The following is a 15,911-nucleotide window of genomic DNA, read 5'->3' as shown; positions in this document are numbered from 1 at the left end:
TGTCTGTCTGCTAGCTTTTTACGGCCCAACAGCTTAACCGATTTTGATAAAATTTAGTACAGAGTTAGCTTACATCCTGGGAAAGGACATACTTTTTATCCCGGAAAATTAAAGAGTTTCCAGGGCATTTTTTAAAAACGTAAATCCACGCGAGCGAAGTCGCGGTAAGTAAAATCATCTAGTTCTTTTTAAAAATATAAAAATAAGATTTCTTCCGTACCTAATTTATATTTAAAATATTAAATACTAGCTTAGACCGCTTGATAATTTAATTTATAGTCTATCTATCGACTATCAGTGAAAAAAATTTCAGAATCGGATTAGTTGTGGAGATTACCTCCATTATTTACCAGTAGATATACATAATTAGAAATTCACACACTGGCAAATGCCTTTTTTATAATATTATGCACCTAAGCGTAAATGATATTGGTTCGTCTTGGCGGGGGCACTGCCGTGCCTCCTGATTCTGTGAGTCATCAGCGAAGCGGTTGACAATGTACCTAATGATTTGGTGAACCGTAATAGCCTAATGGTTAAGACGTCAGCCTTACAGCTGGGCGGATCGGGGATCCTGGGCATGCACCTCTGACTTTTCAGAGTTAAGTGCGTTTTAAGCAATTAAATATCACTTGTTTTATAGTTGAAGGAAAATATCGTGACGAAACCTGCATGCCTGAGAGTTCTCTATAATATTCTCAAATGTGTGTCAAGTCTGTCAACCCGCACTTGGTCAGCGTGGTAGATTATAGCCAAAGCCTTCTCATTCTGAGAGAAGACCCGTGCTAAGTAGTGTGCCGGCAATGAGTTGAGCATGAGTTCATGATATTTGGTATTTTATGACATTGTACTTTATCTGGCCGGGTTATAGATAGTTCACTCAGTAGCTGTAGGTAAAGCCCATGGTTAAAGCACTGTACGTAGGTAGGTCAAGCGGTATACGCTTGCCCGAGACGGCTCGTGGGCGGCGGGGTAGGGTGCTAGTTGTGAAAAGGTGACAGCGATGGTAATGTTGAATTTTTCAATGTTTACGTCAACTGTCACCCTCAGTCCCACAACTAGCGCCCTGCCTCACGAGCCGTCTCAAGGAACGATATAAAAATCTCTAGTAGGTAAGTTAACTATGTATAAGGTAATGTAAGTAATGTAAGATGAAATAAATAAATGGAATTTAAAGCAATCAGGAGATGACGTAAAGTAGGTAAGTAATGTTCTCAAAGAGTTTGAGGAAAACGTGATTTAAAAACATGGGTAGGTAGTAAGTACAAGTAACTATAAGATTAAAAAGAAACCATATTATCTGTATTTCTAAAACTCAATTTCAGTATGCTTACAAGCTGCATAGCAAACTAACCATAGTAGTCATTAGATAGATAAGTGGGTCCATTAAGCGGCGGTTTTAACTATATCTATATATTCTATATCTCCCTACTCAATTAACGTTAACATAAAAAACCGGCCAAGTGCGAGTCGGGCTCGCGCACCGAGGGTTCCGTACTACAGTCGTATTTTCGACATTTTGCACGATAATTCAAAAACTATGATGCATAAAAATAAATAAAAATCTATTTTAAAATGTATTATGTACAGGTAAAGTAAAGCCCTTTCATATTATGTATCCCTTGGTATAGTGATCTGCTTTAAAAGTTGAAAATACTAACTATTTGTTCATGAACACATTTAATTTTTTTGTGATGTAACCACAAATTCACGGTTTTTAGATTTTTCCCTTAAATGTATGTTATAAGACCTACCCACCTACCCGCCAAATTTGATTCTATTTTATTATTCATGATGCTAGGTCAACGGGAAGTACCCTGTACGTTTCTTGACAGACAGACAACGAAGTGATCCTATAAGGGTTCCTTTTTCCTTTTGAGGTACGGAACCCTAAAAACATGTTAGGCACCTACCGAACATACATTTGGACAATAAATTATGGGTACCTAGGTAACGATATACCTAATTGATAGATAATTAACCAATGCCTCATTATAACTAATTATAACAAATTAACTAAAATTAACAAACGATACTCAATTAAAACGAAGCTATTTCAATAGTACTTTTTTAGGTTAGGAATGTTTTTTTAATTCACATAAAGTCAAAGTCAAAGTTAAATGATTTATTCAAAATAGGTAATAAATTACTCTTATTGATTGTCTGGTATAGTGTTAGATTTGTAAGATATAGTGGTGATAATTATAACGCAAACTTAAAACTAAAGCTACGAGGGTTCCAAACGCCCAGGTCTGAGAAGAGCCCACAACAAACTCAGCCGGGTATTCTTTTTATTATCACCACTTTACAAAATTATTGAAACTTATAAGTGGGGATATCTATTTTTAATAGATAGGTACTAGCTTTACCTACATCTCATGAAAATGACGAATTTCTAAAGGTATTTTAGTAAAATAGTATTCGTTACGGTTCATGTACCTAGGTACCTACCTATGACGAACAGTGATCAAAGGATTTTCATAAGCTTTGTTCACCCAACGTGTGGATCGGGAAATTAGCTTTGCCAACGTTGGGGCCAATGCTAATTTCCCGATCCACACGTTGGGGGAACAGTGTTGGGGCCACCGTTGGAGCCAACGTATGGAGCCGGCGCGTTACAATTCCCTAAGGCCTAGCCCTGAACTTTTTTTTTTTTTTTTTAATTTCTTGACTCTAACTGATACTTAGGAATTCCTTAAAAGTAATGTGACAACAATATGATTGTGAACATAATTCCATGCGAATACCTGCAATATACCTAGATAGGTTTTTTTGTAAACAATTTCTGCGTGCATTTTGATAACAAAATATCCAATATCATATGAGTGCCTTGACAGGTGCTCAATATAAAGCCTAATCTATCATAATCAAATTTTTTAATAACACGGTTTTCATAATAATCGTCTACCTATTTGAGGCAGCACATGCAGTAGCACATGTTATTATTTATGTGTATAATACCTAATAACTACATTTTTCGAAACTGGTACCTACGTCCTATACGTTGATTCCAGTAGACCGGTAAGTAGGTACTAAGTAGAATCATTTTTATTTACACAGATAAAAAGATATAAAAACAAATAGAAGAGAATATCGAACGATCGCTGCGCTCTAATAACAAAAGATGAATCTTCACGACTTACTTCATAGCACTGAATAGTGAACAGCGGCGGCGATTTGTTTTTCTTCATTTTTGAATACTATAACTACTTATTTATCTAGGTACTATATTTAATCACATTTCGTTTCGAATATTACGAACAATATAGAATATTATCACAGTTCGACTCCGTTTCGCAATCAATAATGCATGAAAAATTTATCCGTATAAATAAAGCAAGAGCGCGTGAAGGTCAGCGATAATTTTCCGGTTATCGGGAAATCGTGGTATTTTTTAAGCGTATTTCGCGACTGTTGCGGCTGGCGGTATCGCGCGGACAGCGGCCGGGCAGCGAGGCGCATCGGCGACGGATGTGGTGACTGGTGAGGCGACTGGACAAAGTGCCGGGGCCGACTTATCAGTGCGAGGCCTAATCATGCAAAATCAATGAGTGTTCTATTAAGTCGATGTGTGATGAAACATCGATTCCTTGTAAACATCGGAGTTCTTTGTAGATCATTATTCTATAATTGTTAATCTATAGGTAGGTAAGAAAGAAAAACTGACTAACTGAAATAACTACCTACCTATCAACGTACAGTTGAAAATGCTGGATTTGGTAAACTTGAGTTTTTGAAATATAGTACAGCTGAAAATGCTGGATGTGGAAAACTAGAGATTTTGTAAGTCGGTATTGTCTAACGTGCACCATTACTGAGAAAGGATTTTCAGAAATAACGAATCAACTTAGTAGTTTTATTAGGTTTGTTACAACTGTAGGATTATTTTCAAAATGAAAAGTTTTCCTCGTTCTCAAAGATATCTCAGGCGCGTCCTCATAAACAGAAGAAAAAAAGATATATTCCAGAATCAACAATAGTGTGACTAAACCACATAGATTCGTGGACTAAACAGAGATTAGATTATAATATGACAGGTTCCAAATATAAGGCGTAAAATTTAACTCCTCACGCGCCATTTTAACTTTTTGTGTCAAATTTCATGTCAAAAGTTTTATTTTAGCCCTTATTTTAAAGGTGAACCGTACTTTTGACACCTAGACACTGTTAACCGTTAAAAATGGCGCGTGAGGAGTCATTTTGTACGGACTATATGTATCAATTTTGAAGGAATTATCTATAGATAGTTCAAGTACCTATCTGTTGTGAAATAAGTTGTCCATTGAAAATAATAAAAAAACACTGTACGAAAGTCATCCATTAAATTTAGATTGTAGGTTTTACGTAATAGGATTTTTTATTTTTATTCAGATAAAAGTTAGCCCTGGACTCCAATCTCACCTGGTGGTAAGTGATAATGCAGTCTAAGATGGAAGCGGGCTAACCTGGAACGAGTAGGTATGGCAGTTTTTATTAAACCCATACACCCCTTTGGTTTCTACACTAACGGAACGCTAAATCGCTTGGCGGCACGGCTTTGCCGGTAGGGTGGTAAGTGGTAACTAGCCACGGCCGAAGCCTCCCACCAGACCAGACTAGAGATTAGGAAATTTTAAAATTCCAAACCCCTGCCGGAAATCGACCGGGGCGAAACCCGGGGCGTCCCACTAATAAGACCATAGCGCTTACCACGGTGGTCGTCGGATTAGGTACAATTTTGACCCCGTCCTATGTAAATTAATTTATGTATATTATTAGGTAATTAATTTCTGGATAATTAGACGGGTTGTTGTTTTTCCTGACCTACCTATTACCTACAGGGTATAACATTTTTTTATTTGCTCATAAGTTAACCCTTAACTTAAAAAGTTTTACAAGTTAAAATTTTACACAAGTTTAAAAAGGCTATGAAAAGTATGCTGAAAAAAACATACTTACTTATTACACAATCGAAGATTATGTAAATGATCATCGATATGGTAGAATCTAATATAATATTACCTACTTACTGAGACTCTACTTAGTGGTAAGTGGCGATGCAGTCTATGAGGGGATGGAAGTGGGCTAACTTGAAAAGATTTTAAAACCTATATGGCCCTATTCAACTCAACTCTGGTTATGGTTTAAAAACCCATATCCCTAGTAGGTTTCTATGCGGCCTCATACCGGGGTGCAATCGTTTGGCGGTGGCAGAATTATTAGGTAAGTAGTTACTATCAGAAAATTTAATAATTGTTAAATTCAAGAAAATTGAGCAACCTCTGCAATTTTTTTTAATTTGATCTGCACCCATGCGAAACCAAGGCGCCATGGCCGAAGGCAGGTCGTTGGACTTGAACGGAATGCATTTAAAAATGTAAAATTCAAAGAATCTAGCTAGGTAGGTATACACTTATATCATCGTCATTATGATGATCAACCCCTCACCGGCCCACTACTGAGGACGGGTCTCCTCTCAGAATGAGACGGGATTAGGCCATAGTCCGCCACGTTGATTGGCAGATTTCTCACATCTTAGAGAACATTATGGAGAACTCTCAGGCATGCAGGTTTCCTCACGATGTTTTTCTTTATTCAACAGCTCAAAACACACATAGCTCCGAAAAGTTAGAGGTGTATGCCCAGAACCGAACTCTTACCTCCGGAGAAGAAGGCCGCTTTTTATAAAGATAAGTAAACAAAGATTTAAATTTTATTCCGTTAAAAAATAATGTTCCCCAACCGAATTTCGGCCAGGGCCAATCTCGGAGATATTAGCCATCTGTGCGAGAAATATTAAAGTGCACATATGTACGCAAACATAACTGCACTCTCTATTCCATCACTCCCATGGTCCGAAGGGCCGGAAATCCAACACGACCGGAAAGAGATCAGGCGCAGGACCAACAGCTTTACGTGCTCTCCGAGGCACGGGGGAACACCGCCAGCCTCCTAACTCCGGGCTCGTACATGGAATTCGTTGACATAAAAATTCAATTACCTTATATAGGTACCTACCCATACTATTTTTCGAACCCAGGATCTCGTCACCTGAAGTCGCGCGGAAAGGCTAATCACTAGACCAACGCAGAGGCAGTTAAAAAATACATAATGTGAAGGGTTCTATACAGGCAGTATCGTATGAAAGGAGGTCACTGCCCTGTGAGTGTGTGTGTGAGTCGAGGGACAGCTCAACTCAGTAATAGGACGTAATAGGCTGTACATTATTATCTAGCTAACTTTGCGATGACAATGCAACCTTATTATATCCTGTAAACTAGATTAGGGCTAGTATAACTGCCTGGCTACTTCGTCTGGGCTAGGTATGTTGCTGCTATGATACCTGTTGAATATACCTACCTTACTTTAATAAGTATCTAATTAAGGACGACTTACTATAGGTAAATCCAATTATAGGACTTTATGTTTATACTTTACTAGCTTATGCTCGCGACTTCGTCCGCGTGGACTACACAAATTTCAAACCTGTGTTTCACCCCCTTAGGGGTTGAATTTTCAAAAATCCTTTCTTAGCGGATGCCTACGTCATAATAGCTATCTGCATGCAAAATTTCAGCCTGATCCGTCCAGTAGTTTGAGCTGTGCGTTGATAGATCAGTCAGTCAGTCAGTCAGTCAGTCAGTCATTCAGTCAGTCAGTCACCTTTTCCTTTAATATATTTAGATATACTAGTTCACCCACCCCGGCTTCACCCGGGTGGGCTTACCTTTTCCATAGATAAACAAATATGAATATGTTATAGATATTACAATACATAAACCTTCCTCGTGAAACGTTCAGACGAAAACCATAGGTATTAAATTGCACTGATTATTTTTGTTTTACCGAAATCGAACCTGTTTTGCTAAGGAAGGATTAAAAACGTATATACAGGTACAGGAGGGTATAGACAAATTTAATTTAATTTTAAAATAATATTGGGGCCGATTCTCTAGTACACAATCTCTAAACTAAACTAAATTAGCAGGTCTAAATCTAGTGCTTTCCTTTTCCGCAAGCAACATTATGAAAGGGATAGCAATAGATTTAGACGTGATATTTTAGTTTAGTTTAGAGATTGTGTACAAAGGAATTAGCCATGTCTCATCTAATTAAACTCTTCAAAATATTTTAAACTAGCTTATGCTCGCGACTTCGTCCGCGTGAACTACACAGATTTCAAACCCCTATTTCACCCCCTTAGGGGTTGAATTTACAAAAATCCTTTCTTAGCGGATGCCTACGTTACATAGCTATCATACCAAATTTCAGCCCGATCCGTCCAGTAGTTTGAGCTGTGCGTTGATAGATCAGTCAGTCAGTCACCTTTTCCTTTTATATAATATTTAGATGTACAGCAATCGCCCAGTTACAGCTCCATAAAAAGTAGGTTATGAAAAATTCAAACTGTACGACTATCTAAATGATGGTGTTATAGAGGTATGAAACATGAATCCCTGTCTCTCATTCTTATCAACAAAAATTTAATAACCAGGAATGCCCACGACCAAGATACAATTTAAAAGTAATGTTTCACGTACTAAAGAATATTAAGTACGCGTACTTATGTAAAACTAGTATCGGTCTTAATGTTTCGTAAGATATATAGTCTTGTTATTTATATAGGTAACTAATTCGATGTCCAGGTTCATGAATAAAATAATAATGAACCAAACAATAATTGAATAACTAAATATAAAAAACTTGTCCTAAGAGAAAGCTGAAAGATAAATCTATACCTACTAATACTATAAAGAGGTAAAGTTTGTAAGTTTGTTTGTAGGAAGTAATCTCGGGAACTACTGAACCGATTTTGAAAATTGTTTCACCTGTAGAAAGAAAAGCTATAATATTCCTGAGTGACATAGGCTATATTTTATATTTAAAAAATTGGAGATCCCTGCGAAAATTGTAATAAGCTACCCGAACGAAGCGGGGATGGGTCGTTAGTATTAACGAATGATTGTATTTTACTAATTATTTTCACGAGGTTGTTAGACAAAAGGCCAGTCAAGACAAGAATGACGAATATATTCCTCCCATTTATCAAGTCAACACAAATAACATAATTGTGTGTAGTTTAGTACACTTGTCTTATATTGATTGGTACTTATATAAAGCTTCATTTACGTCAGAGCAATTACGATATTGTGGCATGCCAAATGGCCCCATAGTAACACATAGTATTGCATAGTTCCTTTTTCCTTAGTTTGCTTGAAAGATAAACAAAGATAAACGCAGAAACCTCTTGGAGAAATATGCCAGCCACGCAATTTGTCTGGCGCTTTTAAGACCTTCTGGAGTTAGGCTTTTCATTCATATCATGATTTCATTTCTGTGTCAGTTCGCGGTAACAACGTCGTATGGGCCACGTATAGTGCGCCTTTACGCATATCAGCGAGAACTACTTGTTTACTTTTTCTTCAAAGTAAGGAAAAACGGACTAGCAAAAAAGCCGGGAGGGTTCCGTACTACAGTCGTATTTTTTCGACATTTCGCACGATAAATCAAAAACTATTAGGCGTAAAAATAAGTAAAAATCTGTTTTAGAATATACAAGCAAACCCCTTTCATAGGATACCACACTCGGTATAGCAATCTTACTTTGAAAGTTGAAAATACCAATATTTGTTCATGAACACATTTTAATTTTTTTCTTGGGATGTAACCACAAATTCACGGTTTTCGGATTTTTTCCTTTACTTGTCCTAAGTATACCTCAGACTTACGTATGTCATATGTGTGCTGAGGCGTCCATCAATACCTCTTTTGGTGGTCGCTGCAGTAATGTACTAATAGATAGGTACTGCGGAGCGCACTAGAAAAACAGTTTTTTTCACAAAGATTGCCTGACCTGACATCTGACCTGCTCAAAAACCCCTTAAAATTAATCTAGATTGCTTAATATAATTAAGGTAAAATCATTTTCCACTTAATTGATAACTGATTGGCAATGATGGTGCAAAAAGAGAAACTTGTTGATGTTGGATTGTTTGGTTTACTCAAACATAAGACGTTCGGCGATTGTTCTTCATGCGACACTAAACACCATTGTTTTAGTTGTTATTCGTGGTAAAGCAATAGGTAGGTATCAACGACATGTTAGGTAGGTACTGAACTTTCATTATTTATCTACGGTGTACGGAGTACAGACTGACTACACTAACATAATCTACAAAAACATTAACAGATAGTAGGTAGATAAGTATGCTGTCATAGCCTAGTGATTAAGACTTCAGCCGCCTAGTCTTCTTCCTTTTTTTTTAAAGAATATTAGCCAACTTAAATGCTAACTAATATTCCCCTTTCCCCGCCAATTAAGCGTAAAGCTTGTGCTACGACGAAAGGAGTAGGTACGACCATAGTGCAACGGGTGGGATTTGAACCGGCGACCTTTCGGTTTTCAGTCCGCTCCTTTATCCGTTGAGCTATCGAGGCTCAACTTGAAGCTCTATCTATCGAGGCTCTATTTGAAGCATTTGGGTATTTGACTACATCAAAAATAAATTATTTCTCAGTGATTAAAAAGAGGGTCTTCCAAAATACGTAAAATCCACGTCCTTTGTTGGTTTTAAGTGAAAGTAATAATTATTTTAAATTATGAAATAAACTAAAAAAAAGTAAGTCACTAACTATGATGTGACGTCACATTTCATTATTTCAGTGCGCGTTTTGACGTTTGATAAAATGTTACTGATTTGACTAGTTGGCAAATACCGTATTAAAATCCGCATTTCGTAAACTCGGTCTAAGCCCTTCTCATTTTGAGATGACGATTCTGATTTTGACGAAACCGACGCGACGTAAGTAAATTCAACAATTTTTTTAGCAAAAAGAATAATAAAAATCTAGGCAAGGTCGAGAGTCGAAGTAGATAACACAATTAACTAATTTTAGGATTAAGTAGGTATATAAAGCCGTTTAAGTAGTTTCTATTAGCTATGATATAATTATGTGATTACAAATCCACTTAATTCAGTTAGTGCTACGGATTCGAGCCGAATTGGTAAACTCCAAGAAAATATCAACATGTACCTACTTATCCACCAATGATTTTTTCCTTTACTTGTGCTATAAGACCTACAGTACGTGACAGGTTGAGATGGTAATCGGAGTATGAGGCGGGGGCTGTGCGGTTGTGCGGGGTATTTCCTCCCCGAAAGCCATCTCGACCTATCGTGTACTATGCCTACCTGCAAAATTTCATAACTCTAGGTCAACGAGAAGTATCAACTTACTTACCAAGTTATCCGGCTGATTTTCTTTATTATTTGCTTCTCGACTTATTGATTCTAGATTAGCAAACATTTTTCTATGGACCTTTTTAAATTCATCCATTAAAGCGTCATGGTGTTTTTTCTGGTCGTTGTCCATCGCCTTAGGAACGTTGGGTTTCTTAATTGGGCTTGAATGAATTTGAGCTTCTTTTTCCGGTTGTGATTTTTTATTCTAGAAATGACAAAAACCCACTTAAGTGCATATTAGGTACCTCCTGTTATTACGTACTTGCTACGATCATAATGATATAGCTCCTCATGAAAACATCAAAAAAGACTGAGGTGAATCCCGCGCAGGATGTGGGAACGCGAATGTATGTTGCAACTTGCAACCTACCCACGCCAATTTAAAAACATTCGTAACTGAGCTTTCCGTTGATGGTACGGCGTAAGGGAATTGTTTTCAACGGAACGTGGGATTCGCCTCAGTATGATCGTGTTCGTAACTTTAATCTTAAATGAAAAAAAATAGTGTCTGTCAGTTTGTTTGGCTATCGCACATTGTTCATGCGATTGAGTTGAAACTTTGTTCAGTTATTGCAGATTTCTGTTAAAGTAGGTACCATCCACCATCAACGTATCTACACGTGGCGTGCCAAGAGCTTTCTATACGCGTAAAATCTCGAATTTCCTTATTTTTTTAAGACTTACTTACCAACTTTCTTCTTTCTATTTCTTCGGCAATGGCACTTGATAATGTGGCTGAACTAGATATACTAGTAGAATCTTCATCAACCTCTTTTTTAGGAGGTGGGATATAATTACAATGTGATTTACCACAAGTAGTCGAATTCATGTGGTGAACTTCTACAACTATTGTTTTCTTTTCATTATCTCTATTCGTTTGGGTTGTCGCATACATATTTTTTCTAACATTATTATTATCGTAACTGCATTGTATCGTAGCACCGTCTTCCGTCAGATTTATTATAGTTCTATTTCGTGGACTCGATACGTTATTCGATTCGAATTCTGTTTTTGTTTTGCATATAATATTAGATTTACTTTCGTATGTATGAGGATTATTTGGTATACTAGGGCTATCGTAGTCAGGTTCTACGTCGGAAGGCGCGTCAAAATTATGAATGTCGTTATTTTTCCAGTCGAATTCTAGACTATCCCATGTCCGTCTTTTCAATCTGTTCATAGTCAATCTGAAACAATAAGTATAATAAAATAAACTTTCGAATAAAAACCTTTCGTGTGCGAGTCTAACTCGGTCTTTCTTATGTTTTAAGTTTATAAACCAATTTATAATTTATAGAAAAATTAAATAGATTCTTTTTATTCAAATAAACTATCACAAGTGCTTTTGAATCGTCAAAACAATCTACCATTGCTGGTTCGGAATGCTTTTCCTAACAAGAAAAACCAGCAAGAAACTCGGCGGTTGCTCTTTTCGAAGATTGTATTCACCTTCACAAATTCGATTTTACTCGTAGGTATATAACGTGGTTTATTAGGAGCATACATTTTAGGAGCATATTTTTATACAAACCGGTCTGCTCTATCTGCAGCTTCTTCTGCTACACTAGCAAGGCGTCGCCGCAGTGCCGCCGGAGGAGCGAGGGCGATGACCGGTGCCGCTGGTGCTGGACTCCTTTCTCCAGCCGCTGATGACGCAGAGCTGTTGTAGCCAGAACTTTCGGGCGAAACCAACTCCGTACCGGCTCCCTCTCGAATTATGAGTTCGAGTCGCCCATTCGCTTTCATTACTGATATGGCCTGAGAAATAATATTCAGTTGTACCATAAAATAAGAAAGGTTGCACTTACGCATTTCATCATCATCATGATTAACCAATGGCTGGCTCATTACAGAGCACGGGTCTCCTCTCAGAGAAGGATCGAACCCCCAACCTCCGATTAAAAGGCGAACGTCCTAACCACTAGATTATCACAGCTTACGCATTTACTTACAGTAAATAGGTAGGTACTCATATAGTTAAGTATATTCAGAGCAATACATGCCGTAAAGCGCAGTCTTACGCCAAATAGCGCACCGTGAATTAGTATGCATGACCCTTTATGAAGCTTAATTATAATTCATAAATTTTGAGAACACACTCGCCATTTTTGCTCTAGGTATGTGTCATGTGATGTGTGTCATGTCGGCTAAAGTACGGCGGCTTACAGCGGCTTACCCTTTATTAAGGACTAAAATTGTACTTTTGACATGACAGTTTACGCAAGCAGTACCTAGAAGTTTATTAACTGACACGACGATAGTAGGGTCATACACGCTAGCAATGAAACATAATGTTTAGCTACTAGAAATAGTTTACTAATAGCACGTATACCTATTACTAAAATAAAACAAAAATTATAATGAAAACATTATTATTGTTAAGCTTAAGCGGCATCGCACTCATCTAAATGAGTGAAATGATCACTATGATATTTTGTTTGTTACTGATAGATTAAGAACACATTACCTCATTAAATGATATATTCGCAAAGTCGTTGCCATTGCACGATATAATTTGGTCGCCAGGCCTCAGACCTGCTTCCCGTGCTATGCCGCCCTCTCTCACGAACTGTACGAAAATTCCAGGCTTCCAATCAGGTCCTTTACAAATTCTACGACAAAAATCAAGAGACAAAGAATATAGTACATACAAAATGAGAACTCACGCGCCATTTTAGCTCTTTGTCAATTGTCATATTAAAAGTACGATTCAATAAGGACCAAAATCATGCTTTTGACATGACAGTTTACACAAAAAGTTAAAATGGCGCGTAAGAACTATTATGATAGATATATGAATGAAAATAATACAATAAAACTTAAAGCTAGCCTTATATAATTACTATACAAATCATGCCCGCGTGAAATGGTGCCAAGAATACCGGCTGTATTTCCGCGCTGGACAGTCAGGCTGATCCGTTGCTTGCGCTAAAAATGAGCCAGGCCTTCTGTCACCAGATGAGGGTATTAATCGTGGTGAAATGTCTTTTAATAATTTTTTCGCACTAAAACTCCATGGCCCTAGGGTCTCCACGGCAAACGGAACAAAAATGTAACTCTCGTTAAGAGGGCATACTTGCGCTGCTTGCCGTTTTCAGCCATTTCTGCAGCGGCTCCCGGTCTTAATGCTGTCTCCCTGATATGACACGGGGCCAATGTGTCAACGCTCGTTGCGTCCCACATTAGCGCCCGTTCCCGTTCCCAGGGAACCAGCGTCAATCCATCAGGTCTCCAGCCATCATCCCGACTAATCCCTGCCGGGTCAATGAGCGCAGGAATGTTTATACGGTGATCGTATCGTTAAGAGACCCATGGCTAAATAACCTGTCAGAGCTCCTTTGGCAAGAGAGTCCGTGGATTCCAAATTTATCAATCTCTTTTCTCCACGGACATCTGTGCTGATGGCACAGTGGTGTTCTCAGTCTGAGACCTAGAGTAGAGCCACATGAAAACTTTCGTTAACTAAAAGTGTGCAAAGATTTTTAGATGGCAAGGCACGAAGCCAATACCATCAGAACTTAAAATTTATGCATAAAACAACATTCGAAATATACGCAAACTAAAATAGCAGCTCAGGCAATTTAGGTAGGCCACTATTTTCCTAGGCGGACTAAAAATGTGATCAAATCGTCAAATGACTGCAGGGCAACGAGTCGACGAGCTGTGCCCGATTTTTTTATTATTCAGCAGTTGTACCCCGATAAAAGCATCATATGTGAAAGAGACAGCTAAAAACAAATAGGCTCTATTCATAATTTAGCTAGATTATTGTATAAGTAATTTTGGTTAGGTGCATTATAATAATCTCCTCTCGACCGAATTTTGAATTTCGAACGGCGGCCAATCTTCATAGAGAGCACAAGTGTGTGCGCAAAAACAGATGCACTCTATATTCTCTCACTCGTCCGATGGGACGAAAATCCGTCACGACCGGAGTATCAGGCGTAAGACCGACAGCTTTACGTGCTCTCCGAGGCACGGAGGTGAAACACCGCCAACTTCCAAACTCCGGGCTAGTAGGTAACTAATATCTAACTATTTTTGACCGGACTCGGGAATCGAACACAAGGCCTTGCCATCCGCAACATGCTAACGACTAGACCAACGATGCATTATACTCACCCACAGCCGAGCTTAGCTCGTGGAGGGACTAGTATAGATAAACGTAAGTCAGCCAGGTGCTCCGTGTTGTGACACAGCGTCGGAGACGACGAAATATCGGAAGCCAGCGATGTCCGCTCCGAGACGAACTGCCACGACAGAGGCTCGTGTTCTTTTCTGAGGAAAAATTTATTTACTAGCTGATGCCCGTGTACATTTAAATTTTTAAAAATTCCGTGGGTACGTAGGTAGGTACTCTTTGATTTTTCCGGGATAAAGAGTTAATTACTCTACAGGTCTTACGTTACTAGCTGATACTATAAATTTAGAAGCTTTGTCTCATGAAGGTAGGGTGTTTGAAGACAAAATACAGACTGTGGTACTCATACATTTAGGTACTTATTTTTTTTTACCTGTACCTACTATTTATTAAGTATTAGAGATGATCCCCGGGACATTGTCCTCGTGGATATAGGTTTTTAAAATCCCGTGGGAAATCTTCCATTTTCCGGTATAAAAGCAGTCTCTATATAAAATAGATGAAGCAGACAGACAGACACACTTTTGCATTTATAATATCTAAGAGTAAGAAGCATTAAGACAAAGATTCTCTGATTCTGTGACAGTATTTGACTTCTCCGTATATGTGTAGGTGTATGCGCTGTATTCATTCGCACCAAGGAACTCTCTACGTTTCTATAGGTTTTGCTTAATGCTTGGTGTCACAAATAAGCAAACCAGCTTTAACTAGTAAATAAGTGTTTAATTTACTGAATTAAATACTTACTCTTTGATAGGGATCATCCCCACATCTGAAAAATAATGGAAAAGGATAAAAATATGAAAATAATGGAAACGGATAACACTGCCTGTCTCGTATTTTGATTTTTGTACTACTTAGGGTCAATTTTACCAACAGAATAAATTTTATACTCAGGATAAAGTTGCAAGTTACTCTCAGATAACCCAACCTTCTACGAGAATAGTTCCTAGGATTTCTTTCTACTTATTAATATTATACACTAGCGATTTGCCTTGGTTTCGCACGGGTAGTTTATTACAATTATCGTAGGGATTTCAAATTTAAAAAAAATATTCAAAATCTGTTCAGTAGTTCCAGAGTTTACCATATAAACAAACTTACAAACTTTACCTCTTTATAATAATGTAGGTACTAATTAGACAAGTCCAATTGTCCATCTATCCATCTATGTCAATTTATCAACTGCTGTGCTTTTAATAACAGCAACAGATCGTTGATTTTTGAACTTAAACTGAAAAATATAATAATTTATTTTCATCTGCCTTCCAATCTAAAGATTGGTTGGATGTGGTCAACACAACAGGTTGGCTTTATATAACGTTTCGCGAAAGGTAAGTACAACAAATTGATGCAGTTGTTTAAACATTAATACTTCGTAGTACAAACAAGAATCAAAATGAAGTTATAACTTACGTCTGACTTTAATTTTGAGCCTAGACTGTGAGGTGATGTAATGAACGAGCTCCGCGTGCACCGCGTCGCCGACCCGGTAACCATTCACACTCACCACTTGATCCCCCACCTGTAAACAAACCAAAACACAC

The 15,911-nt window shown here is 37.9% G+C and overlaps 1 protein-coding gene across 2 annotated transcripts in view; it reads right to left on the bottom strand.

Annotated features, from left to right (window-relative positions):
* LOC117982952 (uncharacterized) overlaps window positions 1-15,911 on the bottom strand; it is a 39,272-nt gene that overhangs the window by 2,852 nt on the left and 20,509 nt on the right. For both annotated transcript variants that reach the window (XM_034969397.2, XM_069499404.1), the window contains exons 3-9: window positions 15,781-15,889; window positions 15,112-15,136; window positions 14,346-14,501; window positions 12,691-12,835; window positions 11,755-11,981; window positions 10,912-11,410; window positions 10,222-10,428 (exon numbers count right to left, since the gene is read on the bottom strand). In XM_034969397.2, the coding sequence (XP_034825288.1) occupies window positions 10,222-10,428; window positions 10,912-11,410; window positions 11,755-11,981; window positions 12,691-12,835; window positions 14,346-14,501; window positions 15,112-15,136; window positions 15,781-15,889 (1,368 nt within the window). The remainder of the gene's footprint in view (window positions 1-10,221; window positions 10,429-10,911; window positions 11,411-11,754; window positions 11,982-12,690; window positions 12,836-14,345; window positions 14,502-15,111; window positions 15,137-15,780; window positions 15,890-15,911) is intronic.

Source organism: Maniola hyperantus, chromosome 6 (genome assembly GCF_902806685.2).
Source record: "Maniola hyperantus chromosome 6, iAphHyp1.2, whole genome shotgun sequence".
Classification (NCBI taxonomy): Eukaryota; Metazoa; Arthropoda; class Insecta; order Lepidoptera; family Nymphalidae; genus Maniola; species Maniola hyperantus.
Note: the sequence above shows the minus strand (reverse complement) of the source record. Positions and strands in the feature narration are given on the sequence as shown.